The sequence below is a fragment of the Capricornis sumatraensis genome, chromosome 1, assembly GCF_032405125.1.
Source record: "Capricornis sumatraensis isolate serow.1 chromosome 1, serow.2, whole genome shotgun sequence".
Taxonomy (NCBI): Eukaryota; Metazoa; Chordata; class Mammalia; order Artiodactyla; family Bovidae; genus Capricornis; species Capricornis sumatraensis.
In genome coordinates, this window is record NC_091069.1 from 117185418 (window position 1) to 117209479 (window position 24062).

At 40.8% G+C, this 24062-nt stretch overlaps 1 protein-coding gene across 1 annotated transcript in view; it reads right to left on the reverse strand.

Annotated features, from left to right (window-relative positions):
* Nucleotides 1-23817, reverse strand: part of JAM2 (junctional adhesion molecule 2) — an 80960-nt gene extending 57143 nt beyond the window's left edge. Inside the window, exon 1 of the mRNA XM_068978360.1 lies at nt 23720-23817. Coding sequence (XP_068834461.1) covers nt 23720-23786 — 67 coding nt within the window. The 5' untranslated portion in view covers nt 23787-23817. The remainder of the gene's footprint in view (nt 1-23719) is intronic.
* Between the last annotated feature and the right edge of the window lie 245 nt (nt 23818-24062).

Below are 24062 nucleotides of genomic sequence, written 5' to 3' on the forward strand. Positions count from 1 at the left end.
TTCTATGCATAGTACATCATGAGAAACTCGGGGCTGGAAGAAGCACAAGCTGGAATCAAGATTGCCAGGAGAAATATCAATAACCTCAGATATGCAGATGACAACACCCTTATGGCAGAAAGTGAAGAGGAACTAAAGAGCCTTTTGATGAAAGTGAAAGAGGAGAGTGAAAAAGTTGGCTTAAAGCTCAACATTCACAAAACTAAGATCATGGCATCTGGTCCCATCACTTCATGGCAAATAGATGGGGAAACAATGGCTGATTTATTTTTCTGGGCTCCAAAATCACTGCAGATGGTGACTGCAGCCATGAAATTAAAAGATGCTTACTCCTTGGAAGGAAAGTTATGACCAACCTACACAGCATATTAGAAAGCAGAGACATCACTTTGCCAACAAAGGTCCATCTAGTCAAGGCTATGGTTTTTCCAGTGGTCATGTATAGATGTGAAAGTTCGACTATAAAGAAAGCTGAGCACTGAAGAATTGATGCTTTTGAAATGTGGTGTTGGAGAAGACTCTTGAGAGTCCCTTGGACTGCAAGGAGATCCAACCAGTCCATCCTAAAGGAGACCAGTCCTGGATGTTCATTGGAAGGACTGATGCTGAGGCTGAATCTCCAATACTTTGGCCACCTCATGCGAAGAGTTGACTCATTGGAAAAGACTCTGATGCTGGGAGGGATTAGGGGCAGGAGGAGAAGGGAAAGACGGAGGATGAGATGGTTGGATGGCATCACCGACTCGATGGACATGAGTTTGAGTGAACTCTGGGAGCTGGTGATGGACAGGGAGGCCTGGCATGCTGCGGTTCATAGGTCGCAAAGAGTTGGACACGACTGAGTGACTGAACTGAACTGAACTGTGTTCTAACCAGTAAGAACTCTGAAAGAGGCAGCTTAGAATAAAAACATGTTCACAACTCCACACAAAATAACTTTATCATCACAGGCTAAATATGGCACATTTTCCCCTATTTAAAAATATAAAATGTTAAATTATAAAGAACATTGTTCTCAGACTCTCAGTCGTGTCCGACTCTTTGTGACCCTGTGGACTGTAGCCCGCCAGGCTCCTCTGTCCATGGGATTTTCCAGGCAAGAATACTGCAGTGTGTTGCCATTTCCTCCTCCAGGGGATCTTCCTGACCTAAGGATCATAAAGAACTTTATCATCATTAAATCAAACTTTCTTCCTCATTTTAGAAATAAGGAAAATAGACAAATTATTACTCAGCACAGAACAGACACAATCTCTCTTCCTTGGATCCGAAGCTCCATTTCATTCACATCATACTTTCTGGTTCTTGTGAATAAATTTGAAATTTATGGTTCAAAACATAAGGAAGTTCTTTGAATCATTCAGTGGAGATATTTCACATGGATATTTAATCTATGGATTCAATAATGTGTCACTGTCATATAGACATTAGAAATATGCTTTATAAAATTAATTTTAAAATGAAGGTGATTCTGGCCATCATCCCAGTCAGTATGAAAGAGCATGCACTGGAAAAACCCCAGCAGGGAAAATGTAACCACTGTTCTTTCAGGTAAAAGGTGGGAACCCACTGTCCTCTGCAAAGAAACATTTCTATTCAGCACATTCACTGGTGAGGTAACTTAGCTTTATATTTTTAAGAAGTACCTCCGTATCCCACTTCTAAAATTATTGTCCTTTTATTTTCTAGTAATGTTTAAATTCATTTCTTCCACTATTCTAACCCATGTAATGCAAAAGCCTAGTTGGGACTGGTCTCATCCTTCCTCAGCAGATTTTGGTGTCTCACTGTTAAAGATAAATAGTTGAATGTGTAAAATGGTACTGGTAGCTCAGCTGGTAAAGAATCCGCCTGCAATGCAGGAGACCGGGGTTTGATCCCTGGTTGGGAAGATTCCCTGGAGAAGGAAACAGCAGCCCACTCCAGTATTCTTGCTTGCAGAATTCCAAGGACAGAGGAGCCTGGCGGGCTACAGTCCATAGGGTTGCAAGAGTGGCAAGAGACTTAGCAAGTAAACCAAAGAGATACAACTTGCTTGTTCAAATAATGAGGACTCTAAATATAAATTTTATTGGAGGGTTGAGATGCAATCTTGCTCCAAACCTAAGAAATAATGAAATGGAAGTTGAAGTGAAACTCTATCCTCTATTAACTTCTATATTCTCTTGCTCATGAATTCACAGCGTTTGGGACTAAGTATTAAAAATAGCTTCTGACATAAATGGCTGCATTGTTAGTGTGCATAAGCTGCTGACAGAGGTTCTAGGTGGCTTCCAACTGCCTCTATTTCTTCTGTTTTTTCCCCCCACAACCAGTCTTCTCTAGAGAATCATCAGAGCTTTGGAATCTTCAGGGTTCAAGGAATATGGGAAATTAAATCATATGCAAAACTCATTTGGAATTTGACATGAAATTATTAGGGCTTCCCAGGTGGTGCTAGTGGTAAAGAATCTGCCTGCCAGTGCAGGTTCAGTCCCTCAATCAGGAAGATCCCCTGAAGGAGGGCATGGCAACCCATCCCAATATACTCATTTTGGAGAATCCCATGAACAGAGGAGCCTAGTGGGCTACAGTCCACAGGGTCGCCAAAGTCAGACACAATTGAAGCGACTTAGCAGCAGCATGAAGTTATTAATGACGTGAGTTTGAACATTAGTCAAATATATTAGACAGTTTGAGCATTTTGAGCAGTTTTAAAATGTGTTTGAGTTGATAATGTTGATTGCTGGATATGCCCTTACCCTATAAGAAGGCTGCAAGTATTCTCTTCTGTTGTTTGTAAGAACTAGACGCTTGTTGAGAAAGACCTAACTGAATCAGCCTCCATGAAATATATTCGAGAAAAAAAATCTAAATATTTAGGAATTTAATCAACTCTTTTTTACATTCACCTTTTCTTGCCATCGGTCTATGGATGTGACATGCACTCACCTAATGGGTACTTTTACATTTTAGGGAATAAAATATTAAAGTCCCTTTCAAAAGAAATGAACTGGAAGGTCTGGGCTACATCATGAAGAAAAACATGGCTGTTATGCAATGGATTTACTCATAGACTTTGTTGTGTAACCAGGAGTTCCAGTCAGTGACGTGGTATTTGCTTGTTTGTTTGTAAGCATTTCACGCTAGCAGTGTGAAAAAGATAAATTAGATTTAAAAGGGGGCTATTTAAAGAGGCTGTTGGTTTCTTATACTGACTACCCTGGCCAAAATGTACAGTGTAAGAGAACAGATGTTTCAGATATCTAAGTATACTCACTTTGGTCTGATTATTTTCTCTTTAAAGCTGGAGGCTTTAAGGAAGATTGTACAAGAAAGCCCAGAGGGGTAAAGGAAAACATTAGAATTTCCATGTATTTTTCACATTCTTTTTTTGTTTGTTTTTATGGGTTTAAGCAGTTTTTTCTTGTCAAAAATTTCCAAATAGACACAAAAGTGGAGAGAACAGAACAATAAGCCCCATATTTCATTATTTGGTTAAAAAAAAACTGTTATAAAGACTTTGCCACATTGACATCTATTGCTTTTTTGTTGGTGAGAAATTTTCAAGTAAATCACACACATTAAATTTTTTTCTTTATTATTTAAGTATCAACTCAAATTGAAGACATATGTGTACAACATCATTAGAACAGCTAACAAAATTCGAAATAATTTCTTTTATTGTTGTTCAGTCACTCAGTCGCGTCCTGCTCTTTGCAATCCTGTGATATCCAATCCTAGACCAATTTCCTTGATGTCTCATTTGAATCAGAATCCAAACCATGTCTCAACATTACATTGGCTTTGTAGGCTTTTTGTCTTGTTTCATTTTTATGTCGTTTTAATCTTGTTTGTTTTAAAGACCTAACCTACTCTTTCTTCCATTTACTTTTTTTTTTTTCCTTTCATGCCGTTGACTTGTTGCAGAAACCTGGTCAGTTATTCTGCAGAAAAACCCAGTTTCTGGGTTTGACCCTTCCTGCGGTCATTTATCCTATGCATCTACTCACCTTCAAGAAGTCAGCTTGCCTAGAGGGTTGATTCAAGGGACGGTCACTTTTGTTTTGTTTTTGAAGGATGGCCAAAAATATTACGGGCTCAGCGGTAAAGAATCTCTGTGCAATGCAGGAAACGCAGGTTGGGAAGATCCCCTAGAGGAGTGTATGGCAACTCACTCCAGTATTCTTGCCTGGAGAATCCCATGGACAGAGAAGCCGGGTGGGCTACAGTCCATGGGGTCGCAGAGTCGGACATGGTTGAAGTAACTTAGCACAAATGCCCGCCAGAATACTACATTGTTTCCTAACCCTATATCCTTCCTATCATATCACTGAATCTTTGGTTGTCCCACTTTTAATGAGGGTAAGATTAACTAGTGATTTCAGGTGATGAACAGACTGTTCCTTCTATTGTAAACTTTCCCATCAACCATTTTTCTAATGTTTTTACCCATTAATAATCATATCCTAAACCAATTACAAATTGTAAGATACTGATAATTAGATTCTATTTTTTCTCTTATCTTTGCACATTCATTAGCTTGAATTCTATAAAGAAGAACCTTTCCTTGTTAAGGCTATGTGGTTAGATATGTAAACATAAAGGAAATCAGGAAATCAGCGCCTTTCTATTGACTGCCAACTATCGGAGTAAGAAGCAACTGACAGTTAAGATGGTGATCAGAATGGTAACTGTGTTTTTTTTTTTTTTTTCTTCACGAAGCTGAAGCTCCAATACCCTGGCCTCTTGATGCAAAGAGCCAATTCAATAGAAAAGACCCTGATGCTGGGGAAGATTGAAGGCGGGAGAAGAGGATGACAGAGGATGAGATGGTTGGATGGCATCACCGACTCAATGGATGTGAGTTTGAACAAATTCCGGGAGATAGTGAAGGACAGGGAAGCCTGGTGTGCTGCAGTCTATGGAGTCACAGAGAGTCAGACACAACTGAGCAACTGAACCACCGCCACCTGCTTTGCCCTTGGCCACAAGGACTGTCTCTCCCACACGGGGCCAGCTCCTTCAGCCTGAGGCCTGGAATGAGGCGACGTACAGAACAGAGATTCAGCAGCTGACCTGGAGTCACCAAAACTGAATGCCAGCAAAAATGATGCATACGGTTGCAAACTACTGAGATCTGGAGATTCCTTATTACTTCATAAAAGCTGACTGGTAACGGCTGTGATTTCATCTAGGCTTTTTTAGCGGACAGACACAAGAAATGCGTTGCTCTATTTTTGTATTTTTTTTTAAGTTAAAGTATAGTTGATTTATAATGTTGTTAGTTTAATGTGTACAGCAATATGATTCAGTTATATACATACATATCTATTCTTTTTCAAATTCTTGCTCTTGAAAAGAGCATGATGAGTTCATAGTGCTATTTTCAGTTCAAATATAACATTATAGGGCTTTTCTTAGCATTAAAAATATTATATACCTGATAGTATATTTTCCCACACTGAAAATCCTGATCTCTTTGTATTCATAAACCACTGATTTGAATTGGTTTGTAATACAAAGTAGTTTCAAAAGAGCAAAACTGCTATCTGAAATTACTTTAGGTTACAAAAGTATTTGTAGTTTTATTCATACTTAAAGTACATCCTACTATTCAGTGTGATATTATGTGTTAAGCTCAAACTGGAGTAATTCTTTCCTCTATGTGGTTACCTCTCTGGTTTGACATACAGTAGGTTCATCTCTATCTGTTTTCAATTTTCAGTGACGGATGCTTTAATAAATTTTGTCTTTTAAATATAATCTTAAAGTTTTCAAAATCAAATCTGTATAATAATTTAAGGGAAATCCATCCTATTCCTGTCCCTTCCACCCACTTTGAAAAGTTTTCATTTAACTTCCCAGTATTTTTCTTACGAAAAAGGTAGCCTGTGCAACCATACAGTTCTGCACCTTGCTATTTTCACTTACTATGTCCATATACGAAGATCACCCTCATTCCTCTTTGTGACTGCACTGCAAACAATTTTGTTATTTATTCAGCTAATATCCTATTAATGGGCACTTGATTATTTTCAATCTTTTTTATAATAAATAATTTCTGTTATTTATTCAGCCACCCCCTTTAGATGGGTATGTGATTTTCAATTTTTTATAATAAATAATTTTGAAATAAATAATACTATGCATGAATCATGTCCTGTTTTGTACAACTCTGGAACTGGTTCCCCATAGGGGGGCTGATGAGTCAAAGGGTAGGTACGTAATTCTGTATGTTGCTGAACTCCACTTGAGAGCAGACACATCACTGCACAGCCCATCGGGACTGTGTGAAATGCCTGTTTCCACTCTGCCTCAATAACAGAGTATGCAGATGAGTTACGTGTTTTAGTTCTTGCTAATCCGAGGCAGGAGATGCTGTCTTTTTGGCGGTTTATTTACATTTCAAGTTATGTTGAACAGAGCTTCACACTTGCAGGTTTTTGTTTGTTTCGCTGAGAAGCTTGGGGAAACTTAGGTCCCCAATCAGGGACTGAACGCAGACCCTTGGCACTGAAAGCTCAGAGTCTCACCCACTGGACCACCAGGGAATTCCCAAGAACTTTATGCTTGAAGAGCCATTTGAATTGCTCTTCCAGGAACTCTCTGGGGCTTGCAGGTGCATGTCAATGCGTGCATGAGTATATGTCTGTGTGCACCCATAGCCATTTTTCTATTCTGCACTTTTAATTTTTATTTCCATTTTTAGGGGCTCTTTGTTATATCAGTGACAATACTCTTTGGTTGAGGCTTAAATTGCAAACATCTTTTGCCAATTAAACATTTAACTTTTGATTTGTGTATAGTGTTTTATTTTTTCATGCGAACACTCTTTGGATATATAGTCCAGTCCACAGAAGACTGTACCATGTTTCGTTTCATTTTGTTGGGGGGTAATGGTCTTATTTATTAATCTACGTACATTTAAACCTCTGAATCATTTGGACTCTGCCCCCATGTACACTATCAGGATCAGATCCAATTTCCCTTAAATCACTGCACAACTGTTATAACAATATTTATTAAGAATTCTCGATAGTTTGAGATGCTACCATTTTATATGTAGATAAACAGATGGATGGATGGATGGATGGATACAGACATAGAGAAAGGTCGGTATAGATAGATAGAGCTCTTTTTATCCCTTCAACTGTTACCGCTGCTCAGTTGTGTCCGATTCTGTTGTGACCCCATGGATTGCAGTCGGCCAAGCTTCCCTGTCCATGGGCTTTCTCCCAGCAAGAACACTGGCGTGGGTTGCCATTTCCTCCTTCAGGGGATTTTCCCAACCCAGAGACTGAACTGGCATCTCTTGTGTCTCCTGCATTGGCAGGCAGGTTCTTTACCACTGTGCCACCTGGGAAGCCCATCTTTATCCCTAACTTTTCTAAATCTATAAATGAACTTAGGCCACTTTCTGGACTTCATGTTCTGTTCCATCCGTTTGTCAGCCTCTTCATGTACCAGTTCCACAGTGGTTTAATTACAGAGGCGTCATCAAATTCTATAATAGAAGGCTACCACCACCTCATTTCCACCCAAAGGTATGAGCATTCATTTTTCATCATCTCATTTAATATTTATTTATGTACATTTTATAATTAATGTAAAATATTGATACAAAAACACACATATATAATTTACAAACAAAAACTTAAATGTTGGGACATAGTCTCGTAAAAAAAAAAAAAAAAGTAGAATACAGAATTTAAAAAAACATTGAGGATCACTGATCCAAACAGTGATTTTTGAACATTACAGCATCCTCAGACAGCTTTCAGTGGAGGGCCGGGGAGCAGCACAACAGAGCTGAGATTCTTAGAATGTCTCTAATCCTGGCATTTGCCTGATGCTGAACTATGTGATAATACCTTTGAACTAAGATGATGAGTCACCTGGATTCTGAGGAAGTTTTTTCAGTGCTACTGAGCACATCCCACAAGAAGATGTTACGGTTACTGAAGAAGAATGCCTAGGGAAACCATCTTTGGTTCGGAGATAAAAATCACTTCATCAGGCCCTGTCCTCTCATCTCTCTTCAGAAACATCTGGGATCTCTCTGGTGGTCCAGTGGCTAATACTTTGAGCTCTTAATGCAGGGGGCCCAGGTTCAAGCCCTGATGAGGAACTAGATCTCACAGGCCACAATAAGAGTTCTTGTGCTGCAACGAGAAGACCCTACATGCCCCAACTGTTTATCTGGCACAAATAAATAATAAAAACATTTACAAATAAAATAACATTAAGTGTTTGTCCCTTTGGGGACACAAATTGCTATGATATCAACTGAGTGGCAAGGGGATAGGACCATGAGGGGAAAGTCTGGAATCCCTTGCTCCAGAGAATTCTTTTAGAACTCTGTAACATCCTATGAGTTTATAATCAATGCTTATCAATTCAGGAGAAGCTTATGTGTTTTTATGATACAAGGAGGCATCAGGTAATCAGCACCTGATCAAGGCAGACCTGTCCCTATACTTCCCAGTAACTATAGGGAGGTCACAGTTAATAAGGAAGGAGGGAGTTTGAGGAGCAATAAAATTACACATTCATTGTTGCTGCTGTTGTTCAGTTGCCACGTCCTGTCTGACTCTTTGCGACCTCACGGACTGCAGCACGCCAGGCTTTCCTGTCCTGCACTATCTCCTGGAGTTTGCACAAGTTCATGTCCATTGAGTCGGTGATGCCATCCAACCATCTCATCTCTGGTTCCCCTGCCTTTTCTAAATGCACTCATTAAGGACTATGAATTTTACATGTCTCCTGGGATTTTCATGACTAAAAAAATTTGTAGTTGTATGAAGCTAAGAGGCAAATACACAAACTCCAGGTTACTTACTTTCTTTTAACCAGTATTACTATGTGACAGCCACTATGCTGGGTTCCAGGGACACAAAGATGTGTTGTCTCTGCCCTCAGCAAACTCACAGTCCAGAGATGCAGGTGTAAAATGGTAAGAGTACAGCCCAACAAGTGCTGTAGAGAAGCAGCTACATGGCAAGAGCACCAGGATTATAACCAGCAGGAGACTCCGGCTCTGAAAAATGGATGGGCTGGAAAGACTTAAAAGAAGAGGTCAGGGATTCTGGAGTTAGACCTTTAAAGGGCAATTGTGTTTGGCAACATGGAGAACATTTGGACAAGGACAACAATGGTAGCAAAGATGTGCCTTGGAAAGGAGAAACATCTAACAAGGTAAAATGGCACAGAGGTTCACTCCCATACACACACTTACAGGCACTTGGGGCACAAACACAAAAGAACCTGACTTCTTCTGGCACCAAAAACATTATATGGGGTCAAAGTACAAAGATCCCACAACTCCAATCAGTTTACATAAAACTTTTAACATATTTTTATGGAATAGCTCACTGTGCTTAGATTATTGGATTAAATAATGGAATAGTTAGTTCAGTTCAGTGGCTCAGTCGTGTCCGACTCTTGCAACCCCATAAATCACAGCACGCCAGGCCTCCCTGTCCATCACCAACTCCCAGAGGTTACTCAAATTCATCTCCATCGAGTCAGTGATGCCATCCAACCATCTCACCCTCTGTTGTCCCCTTCTCCTCCTGCCTTCAATCTTTCCCAGCATCGGGGTCTTTACCAGTGACCAGTAATTACATTATTGGATTAAACAGATCAGTGTTTATTTACACTTGAGTCACTGTTTATTTCATGGCGTCCATTCTACTTCTGATTAAAATCCATTCCTATTTTAAAGTGCCTCTAGAGCATTTTTTTAAAAATATAAACACAATTCTCTCTTTTCAAATTTAGCATTTTTCCAGTAGGTTAACGTGTTCCAATTTTATTTATGGTCATGACTTCTTTGGTCTCTTTTAAAAATAGCAGCAGCTCGCACTTGTCTGTAAATCTTAGCTGGAGCTGGTGTCTCCGCCCTGTCTGGGTGTCAGCCCTTACTCTCTTCTTTGGATTTTTTCTTTGGGTCTCCTTGGAATTCCTCTCTTTCTAGTTTTGATCACTTGTTTGGGAGTTTATTTCCCTCTGTTGCGTTATATCACTTGATTTCACTACTTCTATTTAGTGATTTTACCTAGAAGATCATCCTTACTGCATCTTGGCATAAGGTTTTTTTTTTGTTTGGTTACAAAAAAGTATTGTTCTGTTTTGTTTTTAAAAAATTAATTTATATTGGAGTATAGTTACTTTACAATGCTGCTATGTTAGTTTCTGCTATACAGCAAAATGAATCAGCCACACATATACATATACCCCCTCCCTTTTGGACTTCCTACCATTCAGGTCACCCCAGACCATTGAGGAGAGTTCCCTGTGGTACACAGGAGATTCTCATTAGTTCTACTAATGAACTATTTTATAGTACAGTATCGATAGTGTATATGTGTCAGTACTAATCTTCCAATTTCTCCCACGTGCTCACCAACTGGCCCTCTCTTCTCTCGCCAGCAACTGAGTGAAAGTCGCTCAGTCATGTCCGGCTCTTTTCAACCCCACAGACTATACAGTCCATGGAATTCTCCAGGCCAAAATACTGGAGTGAGTAGCCTTTCCCTTCTTCAGGGGATCTTCCCAACCCAGGGATCGAACTCATGTCTCCTGCATTGCAGACGGATTCTTTACCAGTTGGATCACAAGGGAAGCCCAAGAATACTGGAGTGGGTAGCCTATCCCTTCTCTAGCAGATCTTCCCAACCCAGGAATCAAACTGGGGTCTCCTGAACTGCAGGCGGATTCTTTACCAACTGAGCTATCAGGTTTTTAAAAGGTCTCTTCAATATGTTATCACGATTCCCATTTGGCAACCTAGCTTTGGGTTGTGGTTTCGTGCTATGTCACTTCAGTCATGTCCAACTCTTTGTGACCCCATGGACTGTAGCCTCCCAGGCTCCTCTATTCATGGGACTCTCCAGACACGAATACTGGAGTGGCTTGCCATGCCCTCCTTCAGGGGATCTTCTAGACCCAGGGATTGAACCCAAGTCTCCTACACTGCAGCAGGCAAGTTCTTTACCATTAGGGCCACCTGGGAAGCCCAGGCTGTGGCTTTAGTCACAAGTAAAACCAGAATTTTGTAGGAAAGCACAGAATACTATACATAATATGATATGATTTGTTGGAACATGCAGAACATTAAGCACAGTAAAACCTGATTTTTAAAGAAATGCTACAAGTATGCTCAGATATGCTGGAACTACATTTCCCCTTATAGGTTTTCTGGAATCACATGCAAAAAACTTACAAGTGGGCTACACAGTTGATGAGGAAGTAGAGAAAAGAGAACTCTTATACACTATTGTTAAGAATGGCCATTGGTACAGTCACTGTGAAAAACAGCATGGAGGTTCCTTAAAAAACTAAATACAGAGCTATCCTGTAACCCAACAATTCCACTTCAGGGTATGTATCTGAAGAAACAAAAACACTAATTCGAAAAGATACATGCAGACCAATGTTCACAGCAGCACTATTTGCAACAGCCAAGATACAGAAGCAACCTAGGTGTCTATTAACAGATGAATGGATAAAGATGTGGAATGTGTATACACATGATGGAATATTACTCAGCCATAAAAAGAGAATGAAATGTCATCATTTGCAACTACAGGGGTGGACTTGGAGGGTATTATGATTAGTGAAATAAACAGAGAAAGACAATTAGTGTAGGATATCACATATACGCTATCTAAAAAAATAAAGCAAACTCGTGAGTATAACAAAAAAGAAACAGAATCACAGGTATAGAGAACAAACGCCAGAGGAGAGAGGTGGTTACTAGAGGAGGGAGTGACAGAAAGGGACAAGATGGAGTAGGAGATTAAGAGGTACAAACTCCTGAGTGTAAAATAAGCCACAAGGGTATATTGCACAGCACAGGGAATACAGCCAATATGGCATAATAACTATAAATGGAGTATAACTTTTAAAAATTGTGACTGTTGTGCACCTGAAACTTTTAAAATATTGTACACCAACTGTACCTCAATTAGAATAGTAAATAACGAAAGGGGAATGGAATAGAAGTCAAAAGGACTGGAAAATAACACTTATTTGTCATTTGACAACTTTTCTGTGATACTTGAATTCATCACATATATAAATTTTGTCAAACATGTAAGCAAGTGCATTTAACAGTGATCTACTTTCGGCTTTGGTTACGTATACCATAAAGCAAAGAGAAAATTTTTACAGTGTGAGGAAAGCTAAAACTGAAGACAGCCAGGGACTATTTTGACAAGATGTAAGCCAGCAAACTGGAAACGCTTTGCATAAAGGAGAGAGGCCAGCGAGGCTTCCTCACTCTGTATAAAGACAAATTTGTCCCAGACCATCCCTGTAAGATATTTTAGAAACTAAAACAAAACAGATTTTCCAACGAAACAAAATCCTGATGCCAAAGATATATGAGAGACAGAGAAAGAAGACCGTTCAGTTAAGGCCGAAAACTCATGTCTATTATACTCACGGGGATTCTTGCTCAGCATTTTTTGAGTGCAGACAGGGAACAGCTAAGAGAGTAGCTATTTTTTAAATCATTTAATCATTCAAGAGCACTGTATTTACTCACGTATAGTGCACTCTTGCATGTTTCCTCATTTCCAGTTTCTTGAAGGAAATATTTGACATTTTTCTCCACAAAGTTTCTTTCCCATTGGGCTATTAATAATGTTAACAAAAGCAGAAGGAGAACCTCTGAAGATTTAGAGAAAGCAGCTGGACAGGCATAAATGGCCCCTGTTTACTTAAAGTGAAGTGTTTACCTCTATTCAACAGTTTTAGGGAATTTCCAGGAGTTAAAGTATGCTTTGAATCAGGACTCTTCAAATTCTACCCCTTAGAACATTATAGAGTTCTGCAGGAGCTGTTTCCTAAAAATGTTCTTTACATCGTTATTTTTTAATTACACATGGTTGACTTCTAATGTCGTGTTAGTTTCAGGTATACAACAAAGTGAACATAGCTACACCTGTTCTTTTTCAGATTCTTTTCCATTATAGGTTATTACAAGATACTGAGTATAGTTCCCTGTGTTATATGGTGGGTCCTTGTTTATTATTATATAGCAGTGTGTATCTATTAATTCCGAACTCCTAATTTATCCCTCTCCATCCTTCCCTTTTAGTAACCATAAGTTTGTTTTCTATGTCTGTGAGTCTATTTCTGTTTTGTAAATTGAGGATTCCACATACAACTGATATTATACGATATTTATCTTTCTCTGTCTGACTTCATTTAGTATAATAATCCCTAAGGTCCATTCATGTTGCTGCAAATGTCATTATTTCATTCTTTTTACGGCTCAGTAACATTTCATTGCATGTATGGACCATCTCATCTTTGTCCGTTTGCCTGTCAATGGATGTTTTGGTTGCTTCCATGTTCTGGCTCTTGTAAACAATGCTGCAGTGAACAAATGCGGCGTGTATTTCTTTTCAAATTAGAGTTTGTCTTTTCCTGATCTATGCCCAATAGTGGGATTGCTGGTAGTTCTATATTTTTTTAAGGAACCTCCGTACTGTTCTCCACAGTGACTCCACCAAATTGCATTCCCACCAGCAATGGAGGAGGGTTCTATTTCAGGGAGTAGCTCTTGACCTGCTTCATAGGTTCAGGATACGGTTTTGCTTCTCTGCTCATAAAACATAGGAAAATCCAGAACATTTCTGATCTACTTACTGGTTTGAAGATTCTGAGTAGGGTTTTGTGGTTCGGCCGGCAGTCCTTCATTTGAACACACACATCCTCCCTCTCTCTCTCTCTCTCTCTCTCTCTCTCTCTCTCTCTCTGTCTCTCTCTCTGTCTCTCTCTCTGTCTCCCTCTCTGTCTCTCATGCAGACACTCACCCTCTTAGTAATACAAAAAGCCACTCTTCTTCCCATCACATTTGATCAAATCACCCTTCTAAGGGTGGTAACTTGGGGAAACTCTAAAAATACTTAAAAAAAATCCTAATGGGAGACAAACTCAGGCAGTGGAAAAGAGAACAACATTGAAAGAAGAGACATATTACTGGTAACCCAAGGAGGTACTGTTTTATGTTTATACATAAACATGTATATATGTTTATGTTTATACAAACTGAACAAAAAGTTGGAAACACCTGCAGTATACATGATTTTTTTTTAATCCCTTAAAAACCAAAGAGCAGTTTTCTTCAAATCCCTTATTTAATTGAATAAACTACATTTCAAATAATCAAACCATTTTCTGTGGGTACCTGTACATGGTTAATGATATATGATTGTGTATATATATATTTCAGTAAACGACATAAAAGACATACTTAGGACCTTCGCTGATGGCTCAGTGATGAATTCACCTGCCAAGGGAGGAGACATAGGTTCGATCCCTCATCAGAGATGATGCCATATGCTGCAGGGCAACTAAGCCCCTGCATCCCAAGTACTGACCCTGTGCTCTAGAGCCGGGAGGCACAACTACGGGAGCCCACTCACCCTAGAGCCCTTGCTCTGCGACAAGGAAACTCTCGTTGCCACGGCAACGAGAAGTTTTACGCACCGCAACTCGAGAAAAGTTCAAGCAGCAACAAAGACTCAGCACAACCAGCTATATAGATAAATGCTTTTTTAAAAGACATACTTGGCAAGTAATTGTCTGGACCACTCCGACTGCATCCAACTGGTCTCCCCACTTCAACTCCCCACCTACCCTATTCTGCCCATTCTTCATCTTCCACCCACTGTGTTCTCTTTCTGAAATGCAAATCTGACTGACATTCAGTGTTCAAAAGCCTTCGCTGGCTTCTCCTTGCTATAAATTCAAAACCCTAAATGTGCGCGTCCACCTCCGCCTGCTGCCCCTCACCTCGCTGCTGTCCACACTCTGGCCCTACGCAACTTCTCTTATCCTTCCGCCCTCTTTCTTCTCACTCTCCCCCAAGGACACCTGTGCGTGTATGTCGTTGGCTCTAATGGTCTCTTCCATCGTCTCTACCCAGTTACAGTAGGACCCTTCATAGATATAGAGATGAATGTGTGTGTGTTTTGTAATAAAACTTTAAAAAATATTCCAATTTTTTTTTTTTACATTTTAAAGTTTTCAATCTAGCTATTTTACTTTTCTTTTTTTTTAGCCATGATGTGCAGCATGGAGCATCTTAATTCCCTGACCAAGGATCAAAGCTTTGCCCCCTGCAATGACAGCACAGAGTCTTAACCACTGAACCACCAGGGAAGCCCTTAAAATAAATTCTTAAAATAATGAACGTAAATGAAACTTACTGCTTCACTCAAAGCTGTTTAAACTAGTAAAATGCTTATGAAACAGCATAGTTTTTGTCTATGACTCTCAAAAATGTCAGAAATCCATTATGAGCGATAATACGAATGCTTAACTTCATGGCCCCCCAAATTTAACAGTAATAACAGTACCTGTTTATTAAGTGCGTTACACGTGTGGACACGTTTATTTCTCCCTCATCCTCTATGAGGTTATCGGTACTGTTATTGGAATTATCACTGTTACAGATGAGTCAGCTGACGCACAAAAAGTCAAGTGAACTTGTACAAGGTCAAAGAGCTAGTAAACGAACAGAGCTCAGCATTAGAGCACACGCTCTTTACCAGTACACTATGCCGTCTGAAATACAGCCCCCAAAATGCAAATATATAAGCAGCAATATAATTTAAAGGGGCTTTCCTGATGGCTCAGTTGGTAAAGAATCTGCCTGCAATGCAGGAGACCCCACTTTGATTCCTGGGTTGGGAAAATCCGTTGCAGAAGGCATAGGCTACCCACTCCAGTATTCTTGGGGTTCCCTTGTGGCTCAGCTGGTGAAGAATCTGCCTGCAATGTGGGATGCCTGGGTTCAATCCCTGGGTTGGGAAGATCCCCTGGAGAAGGGGAAGGCTACCCACTCCAGTATTCTGCCTTGGAGAATTCCACGAACTGAATAGTCCATGGGGTTGCAAAGAGTCGCAAAGAGTACATGCTCTTTACTAGTACACTATGCCATCTGAAATACAACTCCCAAAATGCAAATATAGAAGCAGCAATATAATTGAAAAGGAAGAGTTATGGTTGTTCCATAGGTTCTAGAATGTTCTTGGCCACAGCACTGATTTCACACATTCTGATTTTGGTTGGTGTGGTAGAGAGAATAATGGCCCCCCCAAAAGGCGTCCATAGCCTAAATCCAGAAACCTATAAATATGTTACTTTACTTGGTAAATAGGAAATAAGGTTGTAGATGGAATTAGTCACTAACTAGCTTCCCTTGAGATGAGTAGATTATTCTAGATTTCCCAGGAGGGCCTGATATAATTTTAAGGATCCTTTTAAGTGGAAGGGGCTTCCCAGGTGGCACAGTGGTATAGAAACTGCCTGCCAATGCAGGAGATGCAAGAGACTCGAGTTCGACCCTTGGGTTGGGAAGATCCTTCTGGAGTAGGAAATGGCAACCTGTTTCAGCATTCTTGCCTGGAAAAGTCCATGGACAGAGGAGCCTGGTGGGCTACAGTCCAGGAGGCCACAAGCTGAGTGACTGAGCATGCACACAGATAAATGGAAGAAGGAGGCAAAAGAGAGAGAACCAGAGATGTGGTGGCCTGGCATTGCTGGCTTTGCATCTGGAGGAATGGGGCCATGGCTTGCCTCTTGAAGCTAGAAAAGGCACAGAAATAGGTTCTCTCTAGAAACTCTGGAAGGAGCACTACCTCTCCCATACCTTGATTTTAGCCCAGGGAGACTTATTTCATACTTCTGACCTCTAGAACTTTAAAATAAAAAGTTCATGTTGTATTAAATGTGTGATAATTTATTTTTGTGGCAATAAGAAACTAATATAGTTAGGCTGTTTTTCTGAGTTCTGACCTCAGAAACAACTTCCAAGAAACTAGTGCCCAGTTTTAAGTTTTCTCTTTTTGCCAGAGAAAGCACTTGACCCAAATTCTGATTCCTCTTTTCCACCCTCCCCCTTATCTTCTTCAAAACATCAGTCTGGCAATACAGGTAGCCTGGGGTATTGGCTCAGCAGTGCTGTCACTACATTGCTGAGATGTAAAGAAATGTTACTGTAATACTCCATTGTGTATATGTACCACAGCTTTCTTATCCATTCATCTGCTGATGGACATCTAGGTTGCTTCCATGTCCTGGCTATTATAAACAGTGCTGCGATGAACACTGGGGTACATGTGTCTCTTTCAATTCTGGTTTCCTCGGTGTGTATGCCCAGCAGTGGGATTGCTGGGTCATAAGGTAGTTCTATTTGCAATTTTTTAAGGAATCTCCACACTGTTCTCCATAGTGGCTGTACTAGTTTGCATTCCCACCAACAGTGTAGGAGGGTTCCCTTTTCTCCACACCCTCTCCAGCATTTATTGCTTGCAGATTTTTGGATCGCAGACATTCTGACTGGTGTGAAGTGGTACCTCATTGTGGTTTTGATTTGCATTTCTCTAATAATGAGTGATTTGAGCATCTTTTCATGTGTTTGTTAGCCATCCGTAGGTCTTCTTTGGAGAAATGTCTATTTAGTTCTTTGGCCCATTTTTTGATTGGGTCGTTTATTTTTCTGGAATTGAGCTGCATAAGTTGCTTGTATATTTTTGAGATTAGTTGTTTGTCAGTTGCTTCATTTGCTATTATTTTCTCCCATTCAGAAGGCTGTCTTTTCACCTTGCTTATATTTTCCTTTGTTGTGCAGAAGCTTTTAATTTTAATTAGATCCCATTTGTTTATTTTTGCTTTTATTTCCAGAATTCTGGGCGGTGGATCATAGAGGATCCTGCTGTGATTTATGTCTGAGAGTGTTTTGCCTATGTTCTCCTCTAGGAGTTTTATAGTTTCTGGTCTTACATTTAGATCTTTAATCCATTTTGAGTTTATTTTTGTGTGTGGTGTTAGAAAGTGATCTAATTTCATTCTTTTACAAGTGGTTGACCAGTTTTCCCAGCACCACTTGTTAAAGAGATTGTCTTTACTCCATTGTATATTCTTGCCTCCTTTGTCGAAGATAAGGTGTCCATAGGTGTGTGGATTTATCTCTGGGCTTTCTATTTTGTTCCATTGATCTATATGTCTGTCTCTGTGCCAGTACCATACTGTCTTGATGACTGTGGCTTTGTAGTAGAGCCTGAAGTCAGGCAAGTTGATTCCTCCAGTTCCATTCTTCTTTCTCAAGATTGCTTTGGCTATTTGAGGTTTTTTGTATTTCCATACAAATCTTGAAATTATTTGACTCAGCCGTTAAAAAGAATTCATTTGAATCAGTTCTGATGAGATGGATGAAACTGGAGCCGATTATACAAAGTGAAGTAAGCCAGAAAGAAAAACACCAATACAGTATACTAACACATATATATGGAATTTAGAAAGATGGCAATGACGACCCTGTATGCAAGACAGCAAAAAAGACACAGATGTGTATAACGGACTTTTGGACTCAGAGGGAGAGGGAGAGGGTGGGATGATTTGGGAGAACGGCATTGTAACATGTATACTATCATGTAAGAATCGAATCGCCAGTCTATGTCCGACGCAGGATACAGCATGCTTGGGGCTGGTGCACGGTGATGACCCAGACAGAAGTTATGGGGAGGGAGGTGGGAGGGGGGTTCATGTTTGGGAACGCATGTACACCCGTGGTGGATTCATGTCAATGTATGGCAAAACCAATACAGTATTGTAAAGTAAAATAAAGTAAAAATAAAAATTTTTTAAAAATAAAAAAAATAATAAAAAAAGAAATGTTATTGTAAAGAATGGCTTTTATAGATTTCTGCTGGTGTGACTTTAACAAACACAGCAGCTCTTGCCTCTGTGGTCTAATACATCTTCTCCACCAAAGAGACCCACTGGAGGAAGCTGGTGTGATAGAAACCATGGGCAGAGCAAATACATGTGCATTCATATAGGCTCCTCTCCTTGAGCTGCTCCTGAAAGGGACAGTGAAGGTCACTCAGTTGTGTGCAATTCTTTGTGACCCCATGGACCTCTCCAGGCTAGAATACTGGAGTGGGTAGCCTTCCCCTTCTCCAGGGGATCTTCCCAATCCAGGGATCCAACCCAGGTCTCCCGTATTGCAGGCAGATTCTTTACCAGCTGAGCCACAAGGGAAGCCCAAGAATACTGGAGTGGATAGCCTATCCCTTCTCCAGCGGATCTTCCAGATCCAGGAATTGAACTGGGGTCTCCTGCATTGCAGGCAGATTCTTTACCAACTGAGCTATGAGGAAAGCCCTAGGGAGGGATAAATGAGTGTCCTCAGCCATAGGGAACTCAATGTTCTCTTTACGCTGACATTTTTGCTTTTGACTTCTCCCTTTCTAATGTCGTTTGTTACAATACTGAAATGGTTATCTGGTCTACCAGCAAGCCCAATATAGCCTTTGCATTCATCTTGACTATGCCAAGATGGAACAAGTTCTCCTCGGCAAACTGATTATGATGTTTTGTTCTTAGCAATGTTGACAGAGGGCAGAATTTTCCTGGCACTGGTTTCCTGGAGTGCTGCTTTGAGTCAGTTCCATCATAAAACAGAACCTTATAATTTTGCAGAAGGTACAAACCTCTCTCTCCCTCCACTGTCCTATCAGCTGGTAAGAGATTAGAGACTCAGACCAAGTTGCCTGGCTTGGGTTCCAGTCTAGATCTGAGGACCGTCTTCTACTAGCTGTGTAGAGTCAAGAACAGCACACTGGTCTCATTCACATTCAACTCCTTGTCTTAATCGTTACCTCAGAGAACTCTGACATCTCACCTCCTTGGAATAACTTAGAGCATAATGATTTATAATGCAATCATTAATTCTATCCATATATTTCTTCCACTCACTCCATATCCCTTCCCATTTAACTGATGTATATTTATATACCATTAACCAAGCACTTTGCTCAGCATTGGACATATAGTGGTGAGTAAACAGCAAGAAATGTCTTCCCTCATGGAGCTTCCATTTTAGTGGGAAAGAAAAATATAATTCAACTAAATGCACAAATAAATTGTCCATTTATCAACAGGTACACTGAAATTAAAATTTAAAAAACAGCAATGACAACAAAAATCAATCCTCCTGACTACCAAAAAAGAAACAAATACTGACAGACAGAAGTAAAAGGAAAGAATGGGAATGAGCAAGATATTTTGCAGAATAGGGCTGAGACAAAAGAGTGGTACAGTCATATCTGTGATGAATACAAAGAAGCTGAATATATAAACACAGCATAAGGAATCCACTGTCTTTTCTTGAATGAAGGTAGCAAAAAAGGGTCAAGTACTCGAGAAAATGAAAGGAGTGAAGGCCAGTTATCCATGGAACAAATTCTCTGATATTCAAATCTCAGTTCCATCTCTTTCCAGCCTAAGTAAGTGAGCTTAGACAAGTAATTTAGCTTTTCTGAGCTTTAGGGACCCTTTCTATAAGTTGAAGATATGTTCTATCTCACGCATTTGTTGAGAACTTAAAAAGAGAGCATATACAAGGAAGTCCTAGGAACAGTGTTACTGTTCCTTCAGTACAGATTTAGCCTTCAGTACAGTTTTGGGGGCCTTCCCTGGTGGCTCAGGGGTAAAGAAACCGCCTGCCAATTCAGGAGTCATGGGTTCGATCCCTGGGTCAAGAAGATCCCCTGGAGAAGGAAATGGCAACCAGCTCCAGTATCCTTGCCTGGGAAATCCCATGGACAGAGGAGCCTGGCAGGCTACAGTCCATGGGGTCGAAAAGAGTTGGACAAAACTTATCAACTGAACAACAACAATAGTTTTTGAATCTGGAGGTGAAACCTGAGTCAAAAAATCATAAATAGGATAGTGGAGTGAAACTTAGTCTCAAAGAACATTCTTATTTTTTTCTAAACATTCTAAAAGCAATGAGTGTACATAGTACCAGATCTCGGTTTCTAATGCCATTCTCCAATCCAGGAACCAGGGATCCCTGGAGCAATGGCTACTTCTGGAACTGAAGCAGAAAATGTACAGGATCAGCCTGGAGCATTTTGTGGTACTAGAAAGAAAGAAAGTGCTAAAAACAAACAAACAAAAACACATACATACACAATGATGAGGGGATGTCAAAGGGATATAGGAACCAATTTAAAGAACTCTCAATGGCCAAAGTTGGACAATTTAGATTGTAAAAAAATAAATAAAATACTACTGGACTATACCAGGTTCAATGCATGAGACAGGGTGCTCAGGGCTGGTACACTGGGATGACTCAGAGGGATGGGATGGGGAGACAGGTGGGAGGGGGGTTCAGGATGGGGAACACATGTACACCCATGGCTGATTCATGTCAATGTATGGCAAAACCACTACAACATTATAAAGCAATTAGCCTCCAATTAAATAAACTTTTTAAAAAACTACTGGATTATAATCCAAAGTACAAAATAAATATTGATAAGCCTATACTGATGTAAAAATGAATGGATGAATGAATGGAGGAAGGGGGAGAGACACATCTTTCAAGCAGAATTTATTATGGAGCTACTCCACTCTCAAGGAAGTAGAATATAACTCTTCTTCCTTAGGTGTGGGTTGCACATAGTGACTTCCTTCCAAAAAATACAGTGAGGAAGTGGGGTGAGGGGAAGTTAACCTATATCATGTATTACCTCAGCCAGGTGATTGATAAAGGTTAACTCCAACAGTGATAAGTCATGTTCCCAGGATGTACCTTTGATATGATGTGATGCAAATCATACTTTACCTCGGATATCTTCCTCCCACAACCCATAAACCCAGTCTAGTCATAAGAAAAGTGTCAGAGAAATACCAGTCGAGGGACATTCTACAGAATATTTCACCAATACTCCTCAAACATGTTAAAGTAACAAAAAACACAAGGGAAGTCTGAGAAACTGCCACAGCTAAGAGGAGCCTAAGAACACAAGACTACTAAATGTGCTGTGGTGTCCTCGATGGGCTCCTGGAACAGAAAGGGACATTAGCAGAGAATGAAGAAAGTCTGAATAAAGTGTGGACTTCGGTTCATAACAACGTATCAATACTGATTCTGTAACTGTGTAACTGATTCTGTAACACTAATGTAAAATGTTAATAATAGGGAGAAGTGGGTGCGGTCTCTAGGGGAATTCCCTATACCACCTTTGCAATTTTTCTTTAAGTCTAAACTACTGTAAAATTTTAAAACAAAATAAAACATTCTTGCAATACCAGGCCTTTGGCATCCCAGGAACAATACAAAAAAGATCCCTGCACACTTTCAAATTAATCCCCTATAGGAGTCAGGATTAGGCAGGCCAATGTGTTAGCTTTACTCAAAGCTTGTAAAAGAGCTTATTTTGCTTATTCATCTAAGCCTGTGTTTGCCTCTGGGTTATTTCTTGACTCCAATTTCAAATTTAGGGTGTACTGTTTCTATTTTGATTACTGTATAGGAATACCAGAGTAAAACCATTTTCTCTGTTTTTAATTACTGATCATTCTAAAGTGAGTCCTTTGACTTGAAATTTAAGACTGTCAGTGAAATATATAATTATCCTGGTGGTTTTGTTACAATTCCTCCAGCCTGGCTCTTTGTTGCCTTTTGGCATTAGTGATTTTTCTCTCTGTGTGCTCAACATGACACCAATTGATATCTCAAAAAATCGCATGATGGTTTTATTGTGAAGCTTTGACTTTCTGGTTTGATTTTCTATCTGTAAGTCAGACATGTCCCTTCACTGAGACAACTTGCACCTTTTTCCCCAATAAGAGACAAAAACTCACATCAGGTTGAGCTGAGCAACTCAGGCAATGAGGGTGTGAGATTAAAGTCATTATATTATGTTATTAAACACTCATCCTGCAGGTTATTTTAAGTATTCTATTACCAGAACTTGAACAGCAACAATAATAATCCATCCCATTAAAAATAAATAAAAGGACACGAAAAAGAAAGAAAAACCAAAAAAGGAAAAACCGAAGAAAACGGAAAACTTCGTTGCCTAAGTGCTTAAGATCTATTGCAATTTCCTCCATTTTTCTAAAAAGTTAACGGGAGGAAAACAAAATAAGAGGAGATATTGCCAGGATTTTAAATCTTATGAGCCCAGGATCCATAACAATCCTGTTTAGAACCATCCTGTGAAATTGGCTTTGGGACGTCCCCCCGCCACTCGATCATCCAGCTTCTGTAACTTTCTAACAACCATCCCGCTGGAAGTCCCCTGAGGACACAGCAGCTGACCGGGGCGCTCAGACCAGACTTCTCTAACCGAATGAAGATGTGCAGGTGGAGTGGATAAAAGTAATTCTATTTCAGCAGCCAGGAATTCCCCCCCACCACGCGCCCCCAAGTGCACTGCGTATTACCGCCACAAATGGGACCTTCAGACGCCAAGAAAACTCTAACACTGCCCCCAGCTCTGGTACTTAGAGTGTGGCCGGCCCCTGCCTCCGAGTGATGATGCCATCTTGGGATCTTAGCATCTCGTAAGGAGTTAGAGAGTTCTGCATTCTGTTCACGTCCCTGTGTCTAAAAACTTAACCCAACTTTTCCAGACTATGAGAACCTGCTGGTGTGGACCCTTAATTTTCTCTAACTAGTTCAAATCAGATACTATTTAGAATAAACAGAAGACCTCCGAACCCCCCCCCTACCCCCGCCCCAGCAGGCACCCCAAATTCTGGGCTCCCTGGGTGTGAAATCAGATGCCCCGAGGCAGACCTTTCCGTTCGAGGTCCCGGGGACAGTCCTCCGCCAGGACCTTCTTCTAGCGGCTGAAGACTGGGGGAAGCTGGTCTCAGCAGGACTGGGTGGGAGGGTAGAGGTACCCCAGCAACTTACAGTCCAGGGCGACCACCAGGTAGCGCAGCAGGAGGAGCAGGAGGTGGTGGCGGCTCCTCCTCGCCATCTTCGTGGGGGTCGGGAGCTGGCGGCTCCTCGGAAGCTGAGGGTCCCGGCGGCGGGAGCGCGGGAGGCCGGCCGGGGGGTGGCGGTGGCGGTCGCCGGACTCCTCGGGGCGGGAGGGGAGAGCGGCGCGCAGCGGAGCGGAGCGGGCGGACCCTGATGGGATGTCAGTTTCCCCCTTCCAGGGGCGCCCGCTCCGCGCGCAGCCCAGAGGCGGTTCTGGTCTAGCCCGGGGCCTGCGGGGGTCTGGGCACTTCTGTTTTGGAGGGGGCGCGGGGAG